Source organism: Orbicella franksi, chromosome 4 (genome assembly GCF_964199315.1).
Source record: "Orbicella franksi chromosome 4, jaOrbFran1.1, whole genome shotgun sequence".
Taxonomy (NCBI): domain Eukaryota; kingdom Metazoa; phylum Cnidaria; class Anthozoa; order Scleractinia; family Merulinidae; genus Orbicella; species Orbicella franksi.
In genome coordinates, this window is record NC_138148.1 from 26,322,633 (window position 1) to 26,350,261 (window position 27,629).

Here is a 27,629-nt window from a genome sequence, read left to right on the forward strand (position 1 = left end):
TTTTTTTGTAAGATTTTCCCTTAATTAAACAACAAGTTAAGAAGAAAAGCTAAGAAAAGAACCAATATATAATTAATATTTCCATGAGGTGGAAAAAGTAATATTTAAAGTCACTATGTTTATATGTAAGTGCTATTAAACTTCAAGACACTTTTGCTTTGGTTCCTTTAGGAGGGAGTTTGATCTCTTCAAGCCTTGTAAATACTCTCACCTTTCATAACTATGGAAATCAGTATTAATCATCTTTAGTAAAGTGTCAAGTTAAAATTATCCTGCTTTTATATAATTTAGGACTGTTTTCATTTACATAAAAAGAAAAACTTTCCCTTGTTAATATTACTATTAATTTCATAAAGTTTTAAAGGACACAACACAATTCTCTCTTTTTCCAATCAGTCAAAACCATTGTAATAACAAGGAAATCTAATAAATGGCATTATATGCAAAACAGTAATGAAAATATGACATGAAGTATGCATGGCAACTGTCAATTTCTTCTCAAGCAATTTTCATAGAGCCATAGCATGTGAACTATAACTGCATGATGTACATGCTTCTTTTTTAGCACATCACTCCAAACAGGAGATTGTTACATAATTATCTGGAAGGAGTTTGTATTAGTGGGCCTCTTATAACATACAAAATTAGAGCTACTCAATCATAGACTACATTTTTTGCTGCCATCAATCATTGCAGACCTCTCAAGAAACAAATGTTCACTTCAGTGGGTTAAAACACTATTTTTGTGGGTTGTGGTTGGTAGATTTCCATCCATTTTGCTTATTTCTCTTTTTCAAGGTTTGCTGATTGTCATCTTAATTACTGACAGCAGAAAAAAACGTAGTGTTAGGTTTTAAACTTCTGTGTCTGTGTGTTATTGAAAAGTGAAGTGACATTTTCCATAGCCTTTATGTGGATCTTTGTTTACTTCATTTGCTTCACTTGCAGATGTTACATTTTGATTTCTTTGGCAATTTCTTTAACTTGACTTTCTCCTCTGTGTTACGAAGCTCGATTTTTATTTGACCCAGATCAACAGATCTCATCAAAAGTTGAATCATAGTCTTGTACATTTCCTCAATTCTTTCCACATTCAAAGCACTGGCTTCCATGTAGCTCAGGCCATGACATTTGGCAAGTGCCTGGCCTTCCTCATAAGAAACTTTACGGTTGCTGACTTGATCTATCTTGTTACCAATCAGAATAATCAGAGCATTGCTTTCGGTGCAATAAAGCCGAGCTAGGTCCAACCACCTGGGAACGTTGTGAAAAGTTTCACGATTTGTCACATCACACACAAGAAAAATACCATGGACGCCACGAAAATACATAGCTTGCACTGCAAAGAATTGCTCCTGCCCAGCAGTGTCAATTACCTCTAAATGTACAAACTTGGAGCCACACTTGAATGACTCGGTGTCGATTTCTAAGCCTATTGTCATTGTGCTCATGAGAATGTTATAAAAGGGGTTCTGAAAGCGTTGAAACAAACAAGACTTTCCGACTCCCCTATCTCCAATAAAGAGGATCTTGAATTTGTAATCATATGATGGTTGGCGTCCAACCTTCTCAATCACTAGCTCTTCCTCCACTCCACAAGACCCAGAGTGTCGAACTAGGTTCCATTTCTGCTTCTCTAGCTCTGTTATAATGTCCTTTGCTGATTTACGGTAATTGCTATCATTCTCCAAACAACTTAACACCAGCCCTTGTAGAAAATGATCCCCCATTTCTAGGATGTCAGTTTTGCGACGATCATGTTCACTAATCATCTCACCATCTGTAATGTGACACAAACAAGAAAAAGCAGGACTATTAACACATCTCGTTCAAAAAGCCTAGTAGCTTAACTCAGCTATAGTTTCCATGAAGGAGAAGAGCTTCTCTCTCCAGACAGGAGGTTAAATTATCTAACTTGTAGGTAGCCTACATTTCCCCCTCCATATTTCTCAGATTTACAATAACCAACCAACTAAATTACGTTAGTAATAGCTTATTCAAGTGTTGTATATGGATCCTACTTTTACCAAGACACTGATAGTTAGTTTACAAATCTGCACACTGATATTAAACTCTTTCTTTCTGGAAACACATGACAAAAGTAACACTGTACAAATGCTCAAGCTCCTGTATCTTAAGTGCAGTATTTGGTACCTCTCATGTAGAAAGCATGATTGTCACCAAAACATAATTTTAAATTACAGGATGTTAAGTGACAAATGACACGAGGAAAATAGGAAAATAAAAATGAAAAACAGAAAGAAAGAGGTCAAAAATGGGAGAAAAAACTGGAATTCTCAAACCACAACAGGAGAAAATGCTTAATAATATTCCTTTTATATCTATTAATATTTCAATAAATATTAATATTAATTATTTTCTTGCTCATTTAGCAGATTGGCTAACTTGAGCTTTGCTCTTTTTGGGGGCAGCACATGCTGTTTATGACAGGTTTGTATTTTCCAGCAGTTTATGCTGTTTGTCAGTCTGAATTGTAAGGCGTCTTCTCACTTTATCGCTGAGAGGTGTAGGCCTTCTTACTCTCAGGGATTTCTCCTATGTTCTCTAAACTTTGCATTGCTTGGTCTTGGTTTAGTGTTGGCCTTGCCAAGCAAAATTTGGGCTACACTATATTACAGTTGATGAAAGTTTTATGTTCATAATAGTATCTATAACAAAATTCTTGATCGTGATTGGTTCTCTGCACGCCTATTTGTCACATAATTAATGCGCGACCATGTGGGTGTCCAATTACGTGCACTTTAATGGCTTCCTTTGCATTATTTTCTGCAGTTTTCAAAACTTTTGAAAGCATAACAGACGTTTTCACTCAAAAGAAGTTCTCAAAAGACATTTTTAATTCCGAAATTTGTTATAGATACGATTAATTAGCAACTGAACCTCATTTTGCACAATTCAGGGAGTAATCGTACTTGTAATTTCAAATTGGCCTTGCGCTTTGCGCTGGTCTGATTTTGAAACTACTTGTGCAATTACTCCCTGAATTGTACTCCACTCAGTCCAATTACTATTACCGGTACTAACAGAGATCTGCTGTGCAAGGTGAGTACAGTTGATTGGAATGATTGCCATCCTTCATGACTCCCCTATGCCTGCACTTGCTTCATTCAGGAAATTCTCCCTACCCCAAAACACCTTTGAGCCTCTAATGAGGAGAGGGTCAGTGCAGGATCAAGATTACAGGATCCCCTACATGCCACCAATAGCACTGAGATTTATAAGTCTGGACAGAAGTTTCAGAAGAACATGATTAATCAAACTGGTCTTTTTGACAAAAAAGGTTCAGTTTGTATAATTTATCAATTTTGTTGAATTTATCTCAAATATTTCAAAATGTTTTCATACAGCAAGTACAAGCCTAAAAGAAGCATGAAAAATACTAATTTCTTGAGATACATAGGAGAAAATAGAAAGCAAGCCAAAAAATAGCTTAAATTCCTGAACTTGACTGATCCCTGAAATTATTTTACAATCAAATTAATCCTTAATGACAAGAACAGCACAAAAATGCTGTGGGTGACAATCTGTACGTCTATGAATTGTCTGCAAATTCCTGACCGGTTTTTTGCAGAACGCCAGACAAAAAATCCAATTAGCAAACATTTTAAGTCTCATTTTGGATACTGAACAACTCAGCTTAAGAAAGTTTCAGGCCTAACACAGGACATGGCCATTGAAAACTGTTGAAACAGCAAGGTGAATGAAATGAAATGACAATGAATGACAAGGATCGCTTTAGAATTTGCACAGATTAGTAAAGAAACAAGACAGATTATGTTAGAGTTTTACAGTGACCTGTTAGTAGCAGATCCAGATATCCCCTACATCATCTATTAGGGTGACAGGACATTAATCATTCATAAAATAACGTAGTTCTTGTTTTTTGGTCCCTGCAGGTCACCAGACACAACTAGCTTAAGCTAATAAATTTCACATTGAAGACTGGCGAAATATGCACACACCATTCATTGTAAATATTTCAAATACTTTGTCCTGTTCACCAGCACTTTGCTTCAATGTTACCAAAGGGCATGCAGTTTCACAAGCTAAGGTATGTGGTTCCCTTATTATACTGATCCATCAGTAAGTTTCTAGCTGTATTTCTTGCAGGAGACTAATACTGTCAGTTTTACATGATTGTATAATACATCTAAGAGGTAATTATAAACAAACTATTTACCACAAAATAGTTCAATGTATCTTATAAGTCTGATATTTTCTGTCAGATAAGTGTTTATTTTGATCTGTAAATAATAATAACATGTCTGAGACACATACTGTATGTCTGAGAACTATAATCATTTTAAATCTCAGATGTGTAAATTATTTACACATCTGAGAAATATTGGACCTCTTCTATGATTACTCCTGAGCAGGCATTGCTTTGATTTCCAAAAATAGGTTAAAGGATACAGCTTTAATTTGCACCTTACTAATGCCTGAGTACTTAAGCCTGGCTGCATTTCTCTCTGGAGACCAATAACACTGTCAGTATTACATGATTGTATAATAGATCTGAGAAGTAATTATACACAAACTAAATACCAAAAAATAGTCCTATGTATCTTTAAATTACTTAATAAGTTCGATATTATCTGTCAGTATTTATCTTGACCTGTAAATAATAATAATGTCTGAGACACAAACTGTATGTCTGAGATGTATAATCATTATAAATCTCAGATGTGTAAATTATTTACACATCTGAGACATATTTTACCTCTTCTGCAATTAATCCTGAGCAAGCATTGCTTTGATCTCCAAAATAGGTAAAAGGAGGCAGCTTTAATTTGCACCTTACTAATGCCTTAAGTACTTCTGCCTTACTAATATCTTGTGTTAAAAGATGTTCTTATTATCTTAAGGAATTCAATAGTCTGGTCAAGCATAGTGTAGACGATGAAGAAATATTTGATATTTTGATGTTATATACCAGTAGCTGGGTTTTTCCTCAAGAGCACATGCTCTCATCAGGTGCTTCGAAATCCCATGACATGAAACAACATATCATTTTATGCAGTCAGATTCAGCAGTGCCCATCCCCCTAGCCTCTTTCTGGGCTAAATCCAACCAAAAGTACTTTGTGACAAAGGTGAGCAAGTTCCTTAGTTTGGGAGACAATTGCTTTTCCTGCATGACCTCATTAAAATGTTGCCACAAAAGGCCCATTTACTTATTTTTACTGACTGTAATAAAAGAAACAATATCAGATTGGCTGTCAGATAAATTACACAAACAAATGACTGGCAAATACCTTTGCTGATTGGAGTTATCGGCCAAATCACAGGCTCATGACCAACGATCATAGCCAGTAAAACAGCACCAAATGAAAAGATGTCAACTTTGGGACCATACTTTGCATTGCCTACCACTTTAAAATTCTTCATAACAGGATAGGTTTCTGGAGCTGCATAAGCCGGTGTACCTGGCACACGAGTAGCATACATTTCGCAACCTGCGGCAAACACTTTAGCAACGCCCAAATCAGCAATCTTGGCAGTGCCATTTGTTGTAAGTAAAATATTCTTGGTTGCTAGGTCACGATGGACCACAGGTGGGGACAAACTATGCATGTACTGTAGCCCTTGAATCACATCCAAAGCTATACAAACCAGGTTCATGTTTGGAATTTTCGGTGAGGAGGTGGATTCTTTAATGTACTTTTCTAAATCACAGTGTAAAAGTTCTGTAATGATTATGGGCGAGAGTCCCTTGGGAAACAAAACAGCATGCAGCTTAACAACGTTGGCATGGTTCAGCATCTTTAGAACATCGCATTCTCGCTGAATTTCCTCCATGAATTGATCTGCCACTTGACTTAAACCGTTTTCAAAGAAGGCGCAGTGGAACCTTTTGGCTGCAACCTCGCTCCCATTCCAGACGGCCTTGTAGACTTTTCCATAAGAACCTTTCCCAATTTCTCTCTCAAACTCAAGGCCTTTTACATGAGACTCGAGAGACTCTTCCTCAGCTTCACCGTGACTCATTTTGTAATGTCAAAAGTGAAGTTATCTCGATAAAACCTTCCACCAGCCTTCCTCAGCTAAGTCAACGTACGCCATGTTGAGGAATGTTCTTCCGGGAGAAGATGTTTTCCACTAAAAATAGCGCGCTAGCGCGGTTCATTTGGAAGGTAAAATTAAACGTCAACGTTCATTAAGAATAGTTTTCTCAATACAAATACAGCATCGGCTTAGGTAGCTTTTTTCAATCTGACTTCTTTCATGTTTTTCTGCATTCTGCTCCAACTCGGGTAGTATATCTCGTATCACGAGATTACATTCGCGGTGCATTCTGGTTAGCATCTGGTCACGCGACGATTGCTGTGGAACAGTCAGGCGACGCATAGTCTGCATGGATAACGGCAGTTTGGTGGCTCTTTTTCAGCAACCTCGTTCCCAGGGTCTTTTCCCTGGCCTAGTGGATATTCTACTGTCGCAATCTTAATCTTCACTCGCCACAATCTGATTTCCTGGGCAGGCTTCAAACAAATATCTTTTTTTATCTTTCACACAGTCGTTTTGCTGTACTGTCAAAATTATACTCAGGAGAAAACATAACCAAGTATCAGAAACGTTTATAAGCGGCTATTGTCCAACTGATGGGGTTGCGTTGCATTTTTTGTTTGATGTCTAGGGAAATAACAATTTTATTTTATTTATTCCTTTCGCTTTTAAAAAATTCATTCTTGGCACGCAGCAAGAGAAAATGAAGGACACTCGTTTTCTCTTGCATGCAGTGAATCAAGGTTTTAGCTAGGATTCTGTGAGTGGCCGTCCAGTAACTATGATATGGGGCCTAAGGGACTATTCTGCTAGGGGGGTCTAGGGGTATGCCCCCCTAGAAAAGTTTGCAAAATTGAAGCGTTTTTTGTGCGTTTTCCACGATTTACAGCCCATAAATTTAATGTATCGATTGGACTTCAATGATAATGCGTCGTTTACTTTGTCAAAAACCTAAAATAGATTGGAACAGCCCTGCATACTAAATGTAGCAGTTGTGTTAACACCTCCATGATTGTCTTTTACGACGTTTGTCCAACGTTGATCTTAGTGGCCATCTTAGGGGAAGTGTTACGGTTTGCCATGGGTGTGCACATCTGTGTCCACAATCATCATTTATAAATCACTCCTATGATATGTGTCAAGGCTTTTAAAACATGGTATGTGCTTCCTTAATTGCAAAGGAATCACACAGAATGGCTGTTAAGTGTTTATAGCACATTTTTTTAATCTCTTTTAAGCCATGGTTATCCGTGAGGGTTTTTCTGCAAGGATGTTTGGTTAGCAGTGTCCATGATGAGTTTGCTACGATCAAAATGTATCAGCCTTGAAAGGAAAAAAATGTGTGTTTTCCTAATTGTAGAGAAAACCAGGTCAATGGGGATTACACCAGGACCAAGAAATTAAGACCGAGTTTACCAGAGGACCAGGCAGGGGTGATACATGCCATCTCTCCTTTTTGGATGAAACTTTGCCAGATTGAAGGTACTACCCAACAACTCTAAAAGACAAAGTGGGCCGGCTTTGGGATTTTTCCCTTAGGAGTTAGACCACCCCCCTGGTTTTTGGACCAAAATCCCAAAAATGTCATTAAAATAAGCATCAAATTTAGACACAACTCCTGCTTACACAATGCATTGAATTTATTGATATTTAACACGAATATAGATAGGACCTATCTTAGTTCATACCAGGAGTTTCAAGTCATTTGAAGTGACAGGTGTCAATCAAGGATTGTCATTTCCTACCCATGTCACGCAACATTTAGCTATAAGGCAAATTAGCTCAAATTCTGACTCAAATATTGCTTAAATCCAACTTTCTAAATCAAAACTAATTCTACCACAGTTTAGAGTCACCCTTGGCCTAATGAAATCAAGAATAAAATTTTTGGCATCTGTTATTTTTTGGTAACAGAAGCTGTTTAAACAACGTGACAAAAGACTAGTTTTAACAAAGAGACAAGGGCGAAATCTAAAAAATATTAGATATTATAGAATCAGTTTTTCAAAGTCATTTTTATGTTAATGTCATTAACAAAGTCTTTAAATATTATTTAGGGCAGTGGAAGCTCAATGAAAGCAAAACTCTTTGCAATATCCCTTAACCCTCGCACGTACAAGGTGGGGGGAGGGAGGGTGAATGCCATCCCCCAATAAGGTTTTTTCAAAATTTTGAAAAGACGATTTATTCTAAGGGACTGAAACTTTCACTAGCTGTTCACTCATCGTTGGCGGATATTTTAATATGTCAATTGTGTGTCTATCATCATTTTTGACGTTTCCATGGCAACCGCTAGTTTGATGTGGGTAATTGGCCAAAAATCAACTTTCTTTGACATAATTCTGTAGTGTTTTTTCCAGTTTTCCTCATAAAATTCCAGAAATTCACCAATTTGTACATTTCATAAGTATTTTGGCTGGATTTTGTATTAATTTCTGTTACTTCTTGACTTTTTAAGAAAAAAGTAAAATCCAAGATGGCGGATCCAAGGTGGCGGGTCAAATGACGTCATTTGACATCATATGATGTCACAACCAATGATTACGGTATCATTTTGTAGACCAAGATCAGGGCTATCTAATCAATGTAAATTTGTTTCGCTGTGCCTTAACAGAACGAAAACCCAAGGGATTCCATTCACTTTCCCCTTGTACCACGGTGGGGGTAAGAGTTAGCTTGTACGTCTGCAGGTTAAATAACAGTACAAAACACCTAAATTCTGTTCGTACAATCTAAATATGGGAATGAACGGCCGTGATGTTTAAATTCTAAAACATTGACTAGTTAGATGAGAGCTTTTCTCGGCCTATCTTGCTTTTTAGATTACTCTTGATACCCTGCTCAATCATTACAGGTCGTTAATACTTGATCTTGCAATTGATTATCGTCAACTCTTACTTTACATTCGGCATACAAACTCATCAATCCTAAGAAGTGTTATTCGCTGAAACTATTGTTTGCCCCCATTCTGAGTTCAAAAAACCCTTGAGATGTTGATTTTGCTGCATCAGGCATGCAAGTAAGACTGAGCTTCAGCTAGCGTTTTTCTTCTGAAAGTTCCTATACTGAATTAACCGAAGATAAATTTTATACCTCAAAGATGTTAGCACAAAATATTATAAATAATCGCATATCTGCGAGTAAGAGGATGTGAAAAAAATTGCAATTCTGAGAAAAAATTGCGCCTTGAGAAGATCTAGTAGCTGAAATTATCTGAAAAACCTATCGTCCAAGCGGATACACATAACAATATACACGGCACCAGTGCCTTGGGTTTAGCAAGGTTTGGCCGTGGTTGAACTTTTTGAATTTTTCTAGACACTCAAGAAGCTTGAGTGGCTCTCGGCTATCGTTTTCTTTTCTGCTCAGCAACCTCCAGTGTACATCCGTAGCTCCATAGCGCTGTGAAATAAGTAATTTGTTTTTTTTCTGCTCACAAGACTGTGTTACATATTCTACATGGTAGATGGTAAAGAAGCTGAGAGGTAGTGCTGTTTTCCTACTGCAAGCCTGGTCAAGATCTCTTCTGCTTAATCTTGAGAAGGACTCAGATCAGCCTGGTGTATGGTGAGTTGGCCACTTCTGTACATCACAGACAACCAGCAGAAGTACTGGGCTATTTGGTCTGCAGCAAGCTAATCTTCTTTGCTGGACATTTTTCTGCCACTGCTGTCCTGCAGATTCTCATCTTACTGCACTCATCCACTACATTTTCGTCCTGTCTCCTCACCTTCCAGGAATGTTCTTTTCACTTTCTCAGAAAAGCGGGTTCGTCAGACCCATCCCTTTGAGATTTCTCATGTAGATCATGATCACTAAAGGACATTTGGGATTTTAACCCAGTTTATTTTGACGCTGTCTATGCCGTTTCTTTCTCTAACCTCATTAGGTGTTTACCCGCTGATCCATGTGTTTCTGCAGACTGCAAAATATTGGTATGTTTTTGTGAATCCCTCCTCAGGGTAGGAGGAATACACTCTCGTAGCTTTGATAACTTGGGACTCTTCTTCAATAGATTGCGAGGTCCTAGACCATAGTTAATTGAGGGGAATGGTTATGAAGCCCGGCAAACATCAAAGGAGCAAACAAAGATGCCTAGATTTGTGTTGGAAGGTCCATGACCATGGGCAATCTTTTCTGTGCTCATACACGATGCATGAATTACGTAACCAAAACGTTTCTATTGGTTAGTTCTTCGGTCAGTAGTATATACAACAATTGTGTTTTGTGCAAGTTCAAGGCCAAAAAAGAGAACAAAAACATACAACAAAGAACTTTGTTGAGTTTTATAATAGTCCCCTTCTATTAACTATGCCTAGACTGAGGCTGTTGGAGCTGACACTTGTCAAACTCCTGGATCTAAAAGTAGCAGTCTCTCTTGTGCACAGTACATTTAAGGGCTGCTCTACGCATAAGTCTGTAGGCCCTTAAGGTCTTTCAAATCCATTCCTCATTGAGCAGGTGTGAAACGTTTACCAGGGCCCGCCGTAGGATATCACTAGCACTTTTGATGTCGTCGCCTTTATTTATGCTGTAACGCACATGGCTCTTCACTGTGGCAATTCATCTGTCACAGACATCCTTTCCAACCTGTGGATCACTGAAATCATATCTGACGATCTTAATGCCTGTGCACTATGTACGGCTGGTAAGTAAGTGGGTAAGTCAAGTTTCTTGTGTATATACACTTAGCTTAGCTGGGAAGTGAGAGGATGGAATGAGAACAAAGGTGACATCCGGTACGTATTGTCACGCTTTTCTTTCAAAAAAGTTACATTTGAGCAAAACATCGAAGCCATTCTCAACATTGGAGTGTGCACATCTATAAATATAGATTAAAATCTCTTGTGCAGTGGTCTAAGCTATATCAAATGACTAGGTCATGTGTCATTCATTCCCAATCAAACAGATTTATGTAAAGCAATTATAAATGCACTGACCTACAATTAAAGGGTTCTCTGACTTCTCTGGACATATTCACAACAATGAATATGTTTGCTTTACAAGTAATTATATAAAAGAATAGTTAATAAATAATAATAAAAGCAAACTATTTATAATAAATAATAACAGCAATAAATATACATAAAAATAATTAATAATGATAATAATAATAATAATAATAATAATAATAATAATACCAACAAACTATTAATTGTCACTTGGTGATATTATTTACTGCTGACCAAGGTCTTTGGTTCTTGTTCCCATGCCGAAGTTATATTCACAATGTTTATTTTTATATCAATTAAGATTTACTTGCCGGCTGATGCAGCAAGGTAAAAAAAAGTCAAAGATGTTTTTTAACTCGATTCGCATGAAATTGATATTCATTGGGTGAGCTCAAGAGTTGATATATGAGGGCAAACAATAATTTCAGCGAATAATACTTGTCAGGATTGATGAGTTTGTATGCTGACTGTAAAGTAATAGTTGACAATAATCAATTGCAATATCAAGCATGTGACCTGTCCATGAAAATCGAGCAGGGTTTCAAGAGTAATCTAAAAAGTAAGATATGCCCAGAGAAACTCTCATCTAACTAGTCAATGTTTTAGAATTTTAATATCATGGACATTCATTCTCATATTTAGATTTTACGAATAGAATTTAGGTGTTTTGCACTGTTATTTAACCCGCGGACGTACAAGCTAACTCATAACCCCACCGTGGTACAAGGGGGAAGTGGATGGAACCCCTTGAGATTTCTCTCTCTTTAGGGCCAGCGAAAAAAATTTACATTGATTAGATAGCCCTGATCTTGGTCTACAAAATGATACCATATATGTTGGTTGCAAAATGATGTCATTTGACCGCCATCTTGGATTTTACTTTTTTCTTAAAAAGTCAACAAATAACGGAAATTGATACAAAATCAAGCCAGAATGCTTTTTACATATACAAACTAGTGAGTTTCTGCCGGGAATTTGATGAAGAAAACTGGAAAAAAAAAACACTACAGAATTATGTCAAAAAAAGTTGATTTATGGCCAAGCCCGCATGAAACTAGCGGTTGCTATGACAACGTCAAAAATGATGGAAACACAATTGACATATCAAAATATTCGTGAAGAATGAATGAACAGCTACTGAAAGTTTCAGCCCCTTAGAGTAAATCGTCTTTTCAAAATTTTGAAAAAACCGTATTGGGGGTTGGCATTCAGCCCCCACCCCCCCCCCGCCTTGTACGTCCGAGGGTTAAGGAATATTGCAATGAGTTTTGCATTCATTGAGCTTCCACTGCCCTAAATAATATTTAACTTTGTTAATGACATCAACATAGAAATAACTTTGACAAACTGATTTTATAATGTCTAATATTTTTAGATTTCGCCCTTGTCTCTTTGTTAAAACTAGTCTCTTGTCATGTTGTTTGAACAGGCTTTGGTACCAAAAAATAACAGATGCCAAAAATTCTATTCTTAATTTTATCAGGCCAAGGGTGACTCTAAACTGTGGTAAAATTAGTTTTGATTTAGAAAGTTGGATTTAAGCAATATTTGAGTCAGAATTTGAGCTAATTTGCCTTATAGCTAAATGTTGCGTGACATGGGTAGGAAATGACAATCCTTGATTGGCACCTGTCACTTCAAATGACTTGAAACTCCTGGTATGAACTAAGATAGGTCTAATCTATATTCGTGTTAAATATCAATAAAATTCAATGGATAGTGTAAGCAGGAGTTGTGTCTAAATTTGATGCTTATTATAGTGACATTTTTGGGATTTTGGTCCAAAAACCAGGGGGGGGGGGGGGGTGGTCTAACTCCTAAGGGAAAAATCCCAAAGCCGGCCCACTTTGTCTTTTAGAGTTGTTGGGTAGTACCTTCAATCTGGCAAAGTTTCATCCAAAAAGGAGAGATGGCATTTATCATCCCTGCCTGGTCCTCTGGTAAACTCGGTCTTAAAACTACGTTATAAAGTGCCCTTCAGGCGAGTACAATTTGTAAGTCCGAGATTGCAACTCACTCTGCAGGAATTTTTTTTCTTCACTTCTCCTTTGCACGATTTTTTTTCAGTCACCCTCCCTTGCATTAGTGTTTGTTTTGCTTTTTCTCCACCCCGCCCCCCATCACTTTTCAACGGTCCGTCCCTTAGTGCAGCTAGCCAGATTTTCAGATGGTTCAGGTCGCTCGCGGCCACGCATTCTCTCTCCCTTCTGAGAATCGGGCTGAGGCGCAACCGGAGGGATTCCCTTTGTGATGGGTCCATGGGACAGGAACGTTCCTAGACAAACAGTGTCATAACATAGTCACTTAGACAGGTTTTATCAAGGCTTGCCTGCGCCACAGACAGTCTAAACCGCCGGTACAGGAATATACCGGGGATTTTGCCCGGATTTTGCGACACGTCCTGCTGCACCGCAAGCTAATCAAGACTCGGTAAAAGTTAGAACAGGCATTTTTGCTGTGCGATCCAGTCCTTACAGCCTGTGATCTTCAGAAATATGAGTAAAACGTCTTCGCAGAATTTGTTCTTTCAAAGTAACTCCTGCTTCCCCTCCTGACTCTCTTCTTCTCGAGATACTTCTACGTCCTACGGACTTGCTTGCTATTACTCTGACATATTTGGTTTTTCTGATGATTTTCGTTTCTCGAATGGTATAGACCTTTTCAAGCTTTTCGACACCATGTTATTTGAGGGGCAAATAAGGCAGAAATTACAATAAATGTACGAGAAAATCTAATGTAATATGATGATCTAATGTCTAACAATTCACGTAAAATTCGAGTTCTGAAGTATTTCTGAATTAAAATCTAAAGATATCAGGCAAAAGAATTTATTGATCGCGTTTGAGGGAAATAGCCTCGCTAGAAAAGCCACAATTAAGGTTTTCCTTTTTCAATACATTTGCCTGTAAAACTGAGTCCCTATTCGCGGGAAAATTTAGAGACATATATGTATGAAAAATTAAAAGTACAATTCTTCGCCTCACAGCAAATCTATGCTCTTTAAATTTGACCAAAAAAAAAACCCGCTGGGTATCTTTTCCTTGTGTCTCATAAAATACTCAGAAAGTCAATCAATCTCAACTTATTGGGCATCGAACGTTTAATTTTTCCCATACATTTACTGCAATTCTTGCGGTGTTTGCTTCCAAGCAAGAAACGTTCGCACCATTGCGTTCCAGGAAGGGGTCCAATGGACTCCGGGAATGGCGCGTTGTCCTTCAAATCCGGAAGGGCGGGTAAGGAAAAGTGCCCTGTCTGACAAGGTCCCTGGACTACTCCTCACGAGGGCCTGTGGTGCTACGTGACTCCACTGACAGAGAGCTCCGCCCACTCCTGCACCGCCTCCTGGGCCCTCCCTGACCTCAATCAGCACTCGTACTCAGACCGGAGACGACACAACAGCGGAAGTCGAGCCAAAACCCGCCCCTAAGCAATCACTTTCAACAAACTAAGTGACTATGCAATTTTCTCAAATTATTATTACGCAAATACTCATATACGATGGTTAGGAGACCTTTCTCTCGCCCACTCACTTCCTGTCACTTTAACCTCAAATTACCGTCTCGAATTTAACCCGCGAGTAACCTCTCTTGGAATAGAGGGTACTCCAAAAAATGCCAAGAGACGATCCCGAACTTTCCCGTTCACTTTCCATAAAAACAGCATGATGATTTTTCTTTTAGTTGTAGATGCTTTTGTCTTCTTTTCGAGTGAGCCACAGTTTTGTTTGACTAAACGGATTGTCAAATTAATTGAGGGGTCTAAATTAATTATAAACCGGAAACTGTGGAGTTAAGCTCGAAAGCAGTAGAGGCTCGCAGGGTAGAGCTACAGAGCGAATCAAAACGAAATTGCAATTCATGGCTCTGGTTATGTACTGGTCATCCGATGATTGTTTATTAGGCTGCTTACTATAAGCCAACAAGGTAGAATTTTTAGTCACATAATCTATTCATCGGGTCTAGGATCAACCTGAAACCTCAACACCATCCAGCAAACTAATGGGGCTATAAGTGGATGCCGCCCACGGTCAGCCCACATAGAGCTCGGAAACGCGTCAAGTGTCGAGTTTTCAACTAAAGTGAAATCCCAATTTCTCGCACCTTCGACTCGATTTCTCGAGCCGTCTGATGACTCCGGCCAAGCAATAGTCGTTTCCCTTTGGTTTGTTTGTTTGTTTGTTTTTTTTTGCTTTATAATTTAGGGCCTGGTATCTTGAACTCCTAATTTCTCGAACAATTCTCGTTTCCTTCGAAGAATCAGGATTCACGAGTACTACTAGCCGCCAAGCGGCTGGAAATTAGTTAACCTGAGTGATCCCAAACGTCAATCAAGTCTGTGTCCCTGGTTCATGGCATCGTTTCTGCAATCTTTTGATGAATGTCAATTGACTGACTGCGGCACGAGGACAAAAGTTTTTTTTTTTTCCATGAAGATAAAAGTTTGTTTTAGGAGGATTAAAGTATTTTTTTACGAGGATAAAAGTTATAAAGAGATAGGTTTGCAACAATATAAATGTTTGTACTCTTAATATAAAAGACAAACAAATACACGCTTCGATACCATAAGAGATTTAGGGCGCCCTACCTTCTGGCACTTATTTAGACACACGAAAGTCAATTTATGTATGCCACGCTTTAGTAATTTTTAAAGAATGCTGACTTAATGTGGGCAAAATTCTCGTCGTTTTCCTTAAAATTTTATTCTCTCCAGATAAGATTTCAAATTTACAAGATAACATTAAAAAAAAAAACGTATTAACAGTGCCAGCAAAATCAACTAGACCAACAAACACACATATTCAAACATGAAGAAGTAAAAGCTAAATGTGACCGTAAGTGGCTTTGAAACCGTGTGGTTCGGATTGGTGGGTGGGAGTTTACTATAAACTGTTAAATCTCTCTCAAATATTTTTAAATACTTTAGAGAATAAGATTGGATCCTATTGTATTTGCTGCGTGCTAAATGAAAGCCTTCCGGACTCTTAGCTTTGTAGCGGCTGGCTGACTCCAGAACGCAACTTAGTATGTTTTTATCTAAACCTGTAAACAGGTTTATTTTTAAAACTAAAACAATAACACAGTTTTGCAGCTGGCAAACCTGGTAACTGGATGACGGAAACTTTGCCAAAATTTCCGTGCGGGGCCGCAAAATGGGAGTTCCCATATTACGCAATCTTTTTATAGAGTTTATTTTTTCCATGTATAATGTTGTGGAGGATGAACCGATGCTGTGCACAGACCAGGCCATTACACCTACAGGACCTCCGAGGAGGTAATTTCTATTCGTCGAAAGGTGAAATTAGACAGATCTCCATTTAAATGAATGTGTTTCTAGAGATTTTTCGAGAGCATCCCAAATACACCATCCACGCACATTTTCGTCCCCTTTGTTATATCTCCGCCCGACGAGAACACAAAACTACCGCAAAAACCAGGTCAAACTAGAGAGTTTTAACTTCCCTTACTCTGCAAGACAGTCGCTCGTGTAATTAATGGAATATATCGAACGCCATCGATTGTTCGCATAGCTAATTGGCTGTCTAGATTAATAACATATATATATATTCTATGCCGCAAAGGAATAAAACAAGAATGATAGATGATAGTAGTGCTAAATTGGTCTGTTTGTTCAGGAATTAAACTTTATTTGTTAAGCCATCGGTTGAAATAACGTTAAAAATAAACACGTGGGCAGAAAAACTGTATACAGGTCAAAAGGCTAGCTGAGCCTTTACGCGTGGGTGGGATGATCTCGATCTTTCGCGCGCGACTGTCTCGCATGACAGTCCTGCGTGTGTCGCGTGCCTGCAGTATCTTTTCGTGCCGATCGGAAAATTAATTGGATCGATTAAGATTTCCCGGCTTCCTTGGAAGATTACGGATGTGATCAAATGGGCTGCGATCAAATGTAAACAGTTCAATTTGATATTATTTACACAAGCATGTCTGCCACTCACGGAAAGTTCCCCTGCTTCGTGGGATTCCACAGCTGACTTAATTTTTATACTGTTTCGCTTTCGTGGACAAGTTAAAAAGAAAATTAAATTGGTTACTCGCTGATTCCGACCTACATGGAGGTAAGAACTCCCGGGACTTGACGGCGGCTTGTCGCGACCCCGTCATAGGCCTGGTAATACCCACATAACCTACAGGCCATGCTGTCGGTTATAATGTTAGCATGTCCAACCAGAAGGAATTTAACGCGAATTTCCGTTTTCCGCTCAAAATTGAATAATAAGCACAGGCCCTCAATACCCAGTTTTAAGTGGGCCAAGTGAGCGTGTCGCAGATGTAGTCATTTTTTGGCAGCCAAATACAAACTTGTGCAAGGTTCTCAGTGATAATTAAAGTTTAAAAAAAACTCCAAATATGAGCGCAGCTCAGATCAAAGTCAATCCCTCTATACAAACGGCGAAAAACGACAAGTTGCCTGCATCCATGCTAAAGAACGGTCGGCTGAGCAGATTATGTGCAAGTCTACGAGGACAGCCGGAAGAAATACAATAGCTCTTTATCCCTTGATGACAATATGTAAAAAGTCTTCATAAAGCTCAGGCATATAGAACTTACTTAACAACCGAGGTTCGGAGGGCAGGAGCCCAGCCAGGTCATAAGCAAAATAGTTTAAACGTCGTTTCCTGAGAGAGAACTGAGAAGATGTCCAATCTTTGCCGGCAGCACTTTTGCCAAAGCGAGGAGTTTAAAACGAGTAAAATCTTTGTCGGTGGGAAGCATGGGTGGTTAAGGAACAGAAGAGAAGACGAGAAGAGAGTTTTGGCTTGTATAGGAAGCGTAAGAACACATAGATGCTAAAACCGTGAGAAAGGAGAGCGCGAGGGAATTTCTGGTTGACCAGTCAACATGTTAATCAATCATAAGTAGTCCATACCGGCTGTTTGTGTTTCAGTCTCGCTTTTGAGCTAAAAGCTTGCGAGCGCTACCGTTCGTGTTTATTTTATAGGAATCCGCCATTATCTTAGGATTACTCAGTCAAACGATCTAGCTGTCGCGAGCGACAACTAAAAACGTGCATATTTGAACTCAAAATAATTTAAAAGATAAGTATACGTTTTTCTCGTGGTTCGCTTATAAAGAAAGAGCAACGAGCAAAGAGCTAACCCACTTGAGTCACGATCTTTTCTTTGGACAGAAAAAGACGGTCAGTCCCTATCGGTTTCCACCAGTCCACATACAAAAAAATAAAAGTCTCCTTCCTTTACTTCAGTCGGTTCTACGTCGCCAAGTTTACTCCCCTCCCCTGACATTCCACTTTTTCTCTCTAGAGGTGAACTGATGGTTGCAGGTAAGCTGCAAGAATATTGAAGTCGACTCAGAAAGAACCAGGTCGACAAGTCCGGGAGGCCGGGAGGTAAAGTGCTGTGCAGCAGAATTATGGATCTTGTTAATTACCAAGTGCTGTAATTGAGATAAATTTCTGATCCCTAAGTAGGCTTTTGAGTCTTGGGAGACCAATGTAGAAAAATTCAAGAGGCAGATTGAAAATTTCAACTTATCATTCTCGTTAGATTTCTCATACTTCTTTATACATCGTGAGTAATGATCCTTGGCTAATACCGATAGTTGACTTATTCTTCAGTAAAACTTCCACCACTTTGTGCCTCCATGAGTGCGCTTATCAGTCCTTGTAGGAGGACTACTAGTTTGATTTCTTGTGCCTTGAATATCGAATCAATGAGAGGAATACTTTGGACGAATTTATTCGACTTCTTTAGGGCACTGCTTTTTAGCTGTGACTCTCTTTTTGAAATTCTAACATTTGTTTAGCTTGACTTCTTTTTACATCTGCTACTTAATTCTCAGAGCGTATGGCAAGAAATGCACAACTAACTAAAGGGGTCAATATTTCGAGCGTGTGATAGGAAGAGCAATGCATTTCAGCCGGACTAACTTGCTGGAATAAAAAGTAGCGTTAAAAGCGACTTTTTGTGACCGTCGAAAGAAAACAGTATTTGGATTGGTTGGCGTTTTCTAAGCCCTGATTGACTTAGGATAAGTCGCGCAATGCTCCCAATAAGCAAGTTTTTTTTAACAGTCAGGAGTAAAGTTAAAACCAGCCATGCCGCGGTTTCCAAAAGTTGCATATTTTCCCGCCCTTAGCACTGATTGCATGTTTTCCCGCGCTCAACGTGTCACGAGGTACTCGTTTTCCCGTTTTGCAGTAGTTGCACGACATCTTCCCGCGCTCGATACCGGTTGCATTCTGATTGGCTCATTGCAACATTTACTCTTAATGTAATTGGCGAGATAAGCTGGATTAGTTTGGTTCACAAGAAAATCGTTTTATCACAAAATCACCCAGAAAAATGTTGGAATTGTTCTTTGGAATGTCAAAATACTTCTTGCTAAAAATAAATAATTTTATTATAGAAATACTCTTCGGAAATTAATAAATATGATCTTTTTCATTCTTTTCATAAATAAATAATAAATAACTATAATTTAGAGGCCTTTGGCCATGGAAGTTAATTTAAAAAATAAGTATGTAAATAATATAAATATTACAAGGACAAAAAATTATCTAATAAATATAACTAACGATTTGAATAACGAGTTGTACAGACGAACATATTCTTCATAAATAAATGATGCAGATAAAAAGGCAAAGGCTACAACTTCTTTGGAGAGTTAATAACTTGTTCCTTATCTTTTACATCTTTGAGAAAAAAGTGATTAACTTGTTTAGTAAATAGTCTGGAACAATATCTGGTAGTTTCTCTTTCGATCAAAGTAACTTCATTTTTCGAATATCGAATACGCTGTATAATTCAACATACTAAAATAAATTATATTGTAAATTTCAATCAGATAGCTAAGTAGATATTTTATATTATACCTAATTTTCTCTGGCTCTCTTTATAGGCCCCTGGCCTTGCAGGTTCTCTGAGACTCAAGTCGCGGCGATGAAAAAATCGTTATGACACGTGACACCGCATGAAACTAGTATAACGATCATTCGGATCGTAGCAATGTAATATTGACTATATGTAGTCTTGACAATATTATGTCCTTTTTGTAAACAATAAATATAAATTCTTGAATAAATAATTTAAATAATCTCATGAATTTGATATAGATATAACCTAGAGAATAATCGTGTCAGTTCATTTCTATAAATTGGACAGATCTCTGATATGGGTGTGTTTTTCTCGCCGATTTTGTTCTGCCATCTCTTGTTATCGCCAGGTACCACTGGGCGTTAAGCTTTGAGCGAAATCTCGTGTATCCCTTGGATGAAAGATCTTGGAAAAACACGCAACCTTGGTTTGTCTTGCCTTGCGTCGACAACTGCGGATCAATACAAGAGTTATTCATGTCAGTTCTTTAGCCCTGTATTATCTTGCATGTTGCCTGTTTGGGGGATGAGGTATTGGGTAGATTGGTCATGGGAAAAGAACCTCAGTTACAGTATCAGTGACCCTAGCTCGAAGCGTGACAAATAAAGATATTAAAATGCTAGTTTGGTCTTGGTTTCGCTGGGAAAATTTTATGAAAATAACTCCACCTCCTTCGACTTGAAATCGCTTTTGGACTGTAGAAAACGCTCAGTATTGTTGTAAGTTTGAGATTGGTTTGAATAAATTGGTTTAAAATTTTATGTGGAGTTATCTCGATACTTCTGCCCTGTTCATTTGCTGTCTAAGTACTCGACTAGACGATATGATCCGTCTGGCCATCTCATTATGACTACTCTCTTAGAACATGGATGTCGTATCGTTTTTATTATCAACTAAGTAGCCTGGCAGACGATAAGGCATTAAGTGATTTTGTCTCGGCACAATTACTAATCACTAGACCGGGTTCACTGATAAGTTCACTTACACCTCTCATCTGCCAGCCTGGAGGATATGACTGGGTTTGCACCCATGCCTCCCCCGAATCAAGTATTCTATCTGTACGTGAATCAATCTTTCTCTGATCCCTCTTCCTTTCCCATCACCTTGGTATCCCTCGATATCCCAACCCACCCAATGTCTTAATCTAGAAAGTCATCCAGGTTGTTCCAACGTTTCAAGTCACACCTGGTCTGGTTTTGACTCTGTGTGACATGCCACCTGTTTGCATAGTGCATATAAGACCAATTAATGGAATGTCTGTGTGTATATCATATCGGCTCGTCAGATCTATCCGCTTTATGGGAGGTAACTGAACAACCCGTCTGCGGTCAAGACGTTTTTCCTCCGTAGTTCAACACATGCTTCAGTGCGTAAAAGTTATGAAAAGTAGACAGTTTTGCTAAAGAAACCACGAACTTACGGAATATTCTTCTTTGGCGTACATCCGATGGAAATGGCGTGGTTATCGAATCTTATCCGGCTAAGAAAAATGTCCTCGTACCTGTGTACCGTAAAGCCGTATAGGGTAACTCCGAGGCGCGCAATTTCCGTGAGAAATCCGCGCCCCTGGGGTCAGAAAGTGGTTCAGATACTTCGCCATGCACTGGAATAGTTCTACTCTGTTTCCAATTGTATTGCCTCGCACGAAACCTTTTTAAAACTGAGCCAAACCACCATATAAACCGGTGCCAAGTTTTCTGCATACCCCCAGGCATGGTTCGCGCGTCACTGGGTCTATGAGGGCTTGCAATACAGCACAACCCCGATCACTATAACCCTGTCCCAAGACATCATGTACAAACTCTTGCTTGTGTCAAGAACATGGAATATACGGAGGGCTGGTGTAATTCTACCTCATAGCGATAAACCGTAGAAAACTTACTTTTGCAACGACTGACCCATGCTTGTCGAGACATAAGCAGAGACTTCCATCGTATGACTTCAATATAATTTGACCCCCAGATCCAACTGATTCCAGCTTGATCTTAACTGCAAAACAAAACATAATATCGTTACAACAAAGCATAGCGAATCCAATAAATGTATGAGACTGTCACGCTCTTGTGGAAATTATTACGCTGTCTGTGACACGATATAACAATCGCGCACACTCTAAACAAAAACGTGACCAAGCGTGCTGCGAGAGAAAAGAGTTTTTGCGCAAGTTTAATGTTTCCCTCTATATGCGAAGTGATCAAAGTGCTTTAGCAGGTTCTTACAAGAGAGCCCTTGTAAACTATGTCGGTGATTTCAGTGTAACTCAGGTATTAAACATGATTAAATTAGTGTTAAATAGATTTTAAATCGTCCCAAATTCGCCAGTAGTTTTTATAGGACGTGATTCGCGGTCGCTTTTCATAAAATCTCGCTTGAAGTTTGTGCAAAAGTAATCCTTATTCACCTATTCAGCGGCCATTAAATAGAATGAAAGATTTCTTTGTTACTTTACGATCATTAATTAAAATCAAAAAGATCGGCGGAAGGACAAATCCCAGTTCACATCACTCACCACTTAATTCGTGTTTGTCACCGAAGCCGTCCACTTTACCGTTGTGGATTCGCACAAACTTGGCGCTGTTCTTGGAGTACAACCTTTTGTACTTGTGGATTGTAACGACGTTGTTATTCATCACATCCAGCGGGTTAATTCCACTGTTCTCTAGAGCTTGGGTGTCCTAAAAAGCAAAGTAAACAACATTCAATTATAGTGCGGACCTACCAAGGCGATCGAACGCTTTGTGCTGTGGTTTCGGTGAAATTGTCCTGGATCTTAGCTTGTTTGCTAGTCTGTCAGTAACGCTCGCCGCCTTTGCAGACGAAAGCCGCGCAGGATAAACATTCCGTGGGCTTCGCGCGCGGCGTTAAGCGAAATTGCGTGGGAGTTCAAGTTGTTTTTCCGCCAACGAGCGCAGGATCGATTGTCGCGTTTGACAAGCTTGACAAAGTTACCGCGAATTGCCAAGAAAAATAACAGTCTCAAATATCAGGACAGCTGGACGATACATACAAGAACCATTGTATTTAAGATGATTATTGACCTCTGACATAAGGATTTGATTATCTCTCAGCTGCGATTTAACCGGCAAAATTCCTCGCGGGCAAATTGCTGTCGTTTCTCTCTCACGGGCAGACTAATATTTTTTGTGGACCAGCTTCCAAGTGTTGAGAAGCAATAACAGTGCTCTGAGCGATACGAATCTTCTTGATATTGGTCGAATGACGCAAATTCTTGGAGAAAAATCCGCATCTACGACTTTTTAGCTGAATATTTTGCCTTGAATTAAAAATTTTAAAAAAAGTTTAACAACTTTTTTTAAAGAACCGTTCAATGAACGTGGTATACTTAACGTTTTATAAAACCAAATTTGAAACATTTTTTCCATGTGGGACATTTTGCTCAAACGATGTTTAGTTGTTAACTTAGACTTTAAGAGCCTTTTCAATATACAAGCGAACGAGTGATTCAGAAAGCAAAGTACAAAAAATATCGAAGTACTTACTGCAGAATGCGAAGACGGTTTTCTCGTGGGCATTGCAAGACATCTGGGAATAAAAACAGAACACGCTTAAAATCGTGGAAGATTAAAGTCACTCTCCAACTTGAAATCAAAGGAGAACTCCGTTTCTACAATCTGTAATAAAATGGCTTACTTACGATGACAGGCATAAAACAGAGATAATCCAAGACCGAAGTTGTTCCCACGCCATGTTGATGATAATTTTGTACGGGATGTCAGGGCTACCTGCTTTGTGACTTCTTTGAATTGAGGAATTCAGCTGCTGTTGACCTTACCGGTGCGTGTAACGATTAAGTCGTCTCACTCTGTTATCCAGCTTTTATACCGCTGTTTACCGCCGGACACACGAATCTGCTGATTTTAGTGACAGCCGTCGTCGAGTGGTCGGCATGCCGAGCATTCCGAGTTTTCTCTCCGAAGGATGTTTCTCTTTATACAAATAGCGAACAAGAAGCCGACCCCACCCCGAAGTTGGCACAGAATCACGTAATAACACAAACAATAGTGCTACCGGAATTGGTGCGTTCCAGTGGAGTTTTTCTCGTCGTGTTCGCGGAAAGCGAGGGTAGCGTAGGAGTACTGTGGCTATTTTTTTCCAACCACACCAATCACTCTACAAGAGTTTGCAATTTAGATGGTTGTAAAATACTGATCCATCAAAGGCTCTTATATTCTTTTCTGGTTCCGGTTAGTCGAGCACACTGATTGCGAGAGCTCTGACGCAAAAGGAACAAATTCATGTACGGTTATTCAATGGGTATTTTTTTTTTATCAGGAAGCATCACCGTCGCCATTTCAACAGTCCAAACTAATGTTTGTGAATGTGCTGACTAACCGGTTCTGGGCTGAAATCAGAGTTGTCACATAAATATCCTTCCAAATTTATGACTGACCTTTTAAGGATTTAGAAAGGTTCTCTAGATTTATTTTCTTTCCTTCTCGGAAGCGAAAGGTTATTTAAGCCATGCCAGTACGTCTTCCCGGTCAGACAAACACTAACTTACTAAGCAACGCTAGAATCTTTTGAGTTCATCTGAGCGTAACATATTATGCAAGACTTCAGCCAACACAAACAACTTGCTCTTGTAATTTCTAGAACTGTCGCGTGAACAATTGTAAGGATTAAAAGCTGAACAACAAAAAAAAAGAGGAACTATAGCATGTCTATCAGCATAACTGCATCGTAACGTAATTAAAATCAATGTTTCTTTAAATAAAAGTCAATGACAAGGCGTGGGAGGGTTTTTCCCCGAGTCATATCGATTGTGTTGGTCTGATATCATCACTCGCAAAATAGAATAAAAATACGAAAGGATGAATAATTATAATTCGTTATCCTTTTTTTCTTCTTCTCCAAATTGTTGACACTGTTTTCAAAGACATTGTATCTGATGGAGGCCGAAGGTCGTGGTGGCTGTAGGAAAACTAATGGCATTAGTCAGAGAAATGCGACACAGTTTTAAATGTGTCTATAACCGTTCTGTTTGAGGTATTTCAGCTGTGCTTGTATATTTGCTTATGTCGGATGAAAATGATTGGCTTCAGCTCGTAGAACGTTTCTTGGGGATGGTATAAATCCACTGTATCCAAGGGATAAAAAAAGACAAAGGAACTCTTTTTAATTGTTTCTTAACAAAGTATGGCGGATTTCAGTATTTTGTATTGCATGACCAGCAATGCAATTTTTTTTTGCCTAGCCTAATTAACCACATAACGGCACAGACTGTGGAATACAAATTGCTATTATATAAATAAGTACATTACATCACGACACAAATACTTTGTCCCTATATTTTTGACATGTCATGTCGCCAAATGTGGTTCCTGTATCTACAGCCGAATTGCCGTTTTGATAATGGCTATTTCAGCTTTTTAAAATAACTCAGGCCGGAATTATTTCAAGTGCCGCATTTAAAAGTGATTCAAATTTAGATCGTTTTTTGTCGATATCTAGACTGAGAGATATTTCGTCTGGTGTCCGCTCGTGCAGCCTGAAAGTGATATTTCGTGACCGCGAAATAGGTGTATGACTCAATCTTATGACGTTATTAGGTAACATAAGTCGGCAGTTGATGAGTTTGTTTCTTTGTAAGTATGTTGCGTCAAAAATTGCAACAGTACTAACTTTATTTATAACATGTACGTATGCAATAAATCAATAATTTATTTTAAGCGAGTACCTTTTGAGTAGCTACACATCCCAAAGATAACCGAGTAATTATTAGGCACATTACAGTGTTCTTTTTCTTTTTTTTTTTTTTAAAAACTATATTGGTTTTGAGTTAAACTTCCGGAAATTTGCCCTATGATAAGTCATGAATAATTATATTTAGATTATGCTTCGATACATAATTTTGTTTCGGAGTTTGTGGAAATTCCGGAGACAAAAATCGCTTACAATGATGTTAGGCCTGTCGCATAAAAAAAAAAACAAAGAATAGGGAGGTGCCGTAAAACCTCTTTCCTTCAAATTCTTTTAGGTATTGTTTTTTTTCCTTGAAGTAAGGGAAAACAAACAACTCAGCTTGAAGATCAAAACAAACTTAAAATCCTACGTACGATTTTTCAATCTTCGCCAAATTGGAGCCGAGTCCTGTTTTTCAGTGGAGACGATGTGGCTGAGAAAACAAGGCACTTGTGTTAACACCCATTGTTCGAGTCATTTGTTGAATGGGGCCGGATAAGCCTTACTCAAAACGATTTATACACAAATCGGAGGTTCGTGTCAGAGGAAATATTCAACATAACTGTGGTTTGTTTAAGTTCACACGCTCTAAATGGTCTTTCGTCTTTGAACAATGCGGGCAACGAATCAAACATGGCTCAAAGCTGAATCCAATTTGTGCGGGTGCTGAAACACACGTGCGAAAGCCGTAAACATATTCTTGTAACTGACAACGTCACGGTTTCTGAATAAAGCTTGCTATCAATTGAAAATAGACAGCTTACAGCGTTAACTTTTGCTTTAATTTTCTTTCACATTTAGTACGATTTTTCACTGAAACAAAGCGTTAATTTAGATGCATGCATCACGTGTTTTCATCTAGGTTTAGAAACCTAGAACCAACGGGAAATCTTGGGTTAAATGTTTTTATTATTGGCACACATCTTCAAACTGATAATCGTGTTTTTTTGATGAGTATTAACCATTCATCTTCTCTTTGAATACTGTTTTATTTTCCTTGAGTTATCCGATTAAGTCCTTAGCCTGTTTTGAATAGCAATCGATAGCGACGCTCCCACATTAACTGACAAAACAACGACAAACTGATACAAACGAACATAGAAAGGAGAAAACTGTTGAGCTGATGCCGGTAACAAACTGAATAAATAAATCAGGCTTACTTTTCATAAAACCGAAGTGAAGTCCTTCTCGATAACCTGTTACGTCGAAATCTTTTATAACGAGTGTTTTAGTAATTAGTCGTGCGTATCCATCAATAATGCAATTTGCCATCTGTCAGTTTTGCTCGTTACACGTGTTATAATTCAAGTCATTTTGTGCTCTCTGTACCAATATCACTAAAAGCTATGATAAGAATTTTCAATTCTGTGTTTTTTATCTGTGGACTAATATTACGTTAATCCATACACGACTTGCAAGTGGAAGATATTTCTCTCATCCTTAGCTCAGGGTGATCAGTCCTTTTGTAATACTGCCCCGTTTCCTCAAAGGCGGAGCATCATTTCAGAGCTAAAGAAACTGGCAAACTGAACTGAGAGGAGAGTGCAAGAGACAAAATAAAAAATGTTCGCTCGAAAAGAGTTTCTTAAGGATCGCACTCACAATACTGCTTAAATGAGCCTGATATGTGTTACTGTCTGGGATGTGCAAGTGTAGGCTTGTAAAATTCAAATTCCCGCAGAACTAATTAGCGTTATAGTGACACATAATCAGCAACGTGGTCAGTTGAACTCACTCAAACACGCTTAATTTTATAGTTATCCGCAAGTTATAAGGGAAAGTTTCTCTGTATGTTTCTCATTTAATTAACAACCAGCAGAAGAAATCTAAGCTATTTATGCGGATAGGGCATTTTATCAAACAATTGGTGTTTAACGCTATATAAATATATATATTCGAAACTCACTAGCCGTGTATCTTGCACGGAAATGGTAACTAAAAACCTCTTAGTGTAAAGCAACTAGTAAATTATTGTTCAAGTATTTTTCTACTGAAAGGAAATTCTCTTCCCTCTTCAGTCCTACGGGACACTCTCTCAAGGCGCGTGTGAAGAGAACATCGAAGGAGTTTGATCCGATTCAGATGAGAAAT

General features: G+C 38.5%; 3 protein-coding genes across 4 annotated transcripts in view; 1 reads left to right on the top strand and 2 right to left on the bottom strand.

Annotated features, from left to right (window-relative positions):
- LOC145485239 (uncharacterized) overlaps positions 1–20,316 on the top strand; it is a 35,467-nt gene extending 15,151 nt beyond the window's left edge. Inside the window, exons 3-5 of one of the 2 annotated variants that reach the window (XM_081463943.1) lie at positions 2,394–2,451; positions 3,918–4,072; positions 20,185–20,316. In XM_081463943.1, coding sequence (XP_081320069.1) covers positions 2,394–2,410 — 17 coding nt within the window. In that variant the 3' untranslated portion in view covers positions 2,411–2,451; positions 3,918–4,072; positions 20,185–20,316. Of the gene's footprint in view, positions 1–2,393; positions 2,452–3,917; positions 4,073–18,263; positions 18,293–20,184 lie in introns of those variants that run through there. The other variant, XM_081463944.1, reaches the window with a different exon arrangement.
- Positions 928–7,071, bottom strand: LOC145485136 (uncharacterized). The gene is made up of 2 exons (XM_081463823.1): positions 5,276–7,071; positions 928–1,780 (listed from the first exon to the last, which is right to left on the bottom strand). Exons 1-2 carry the CDS (start codon positions 6,006–6,008, stop codon positions 939–941), a joined length of 1,575 nt encoding a protein of 524 aa, XP_081319949.1. The 5' UTR covers positions 6,009–7,071; the 3' UTR covers positions 928–938.
- On the bottom strand, positions 19,548–23,864 carry LOC145485225 (fibroblast growth factor 2-like). Its single transcript, XM_081463927.1, has 5 exons — positions 23,491–23,864; positions 23,336–23,378; positions 22,345–22,510; positions 21,718–21,824; positions 19,548–20,286 (listed from the first exon to the last, which is right to left on the bottom strand). The coding sequence occupies exons 1-5, from the start codon at positions 23,541–23,543 to the stop codon at positions 20,098–20,100; spliced, it is 558 nt and encodes a 185-aa protein (XP_081320053.1). The 5' UTR covers positions 23,544–23,864; the 3' UTR covers positions 19,548–20,097.
- Between the last annotated feature and the right edge of the window lie 3,765 nt (positions 23,865–27,629).

Excerpts from the sequence above, each read along its gene's own strand:
- LOC145485225 (XM_081463927.1), bottom strand. The coding sequence starts at position 23,543 with ATGGCGTGGGAACAACTTCGGTCTTGGATTATCTCTGTTTTATGCCTG. Across the intron at positions 22,511-23,335 it reads AACCGTCTTCGCATTCTGCA|GACACCCAAGCTCTAGAGAA; the intron begins GTAAGTACTTCG and ends TTTGCTTTTTAG. Across the intron at positions 21,825-22,344 it reads TGACAAACACGAATTAAGTG|TTAAGATCAAGCTGGAATCA; the intron begins GTGAGTGATGTG and ends TTTGTTTTGCAG.
- LOC145485136 (XM_081463823.1), bottom strand. The coding sequence starts at position 6,008 with ATGAGTCACGGTGAAGCTGAGGAAGAGTCTCTCGAGTCTCATGTAAAA. Across the intron at positions 1,781-5,275 it reads GATAACTCCAATCAGCAAAG|ATGGTGAGATGATTAGTGAA; the intron begins GTATTTGCCAGT and ends GTCACATTACAG.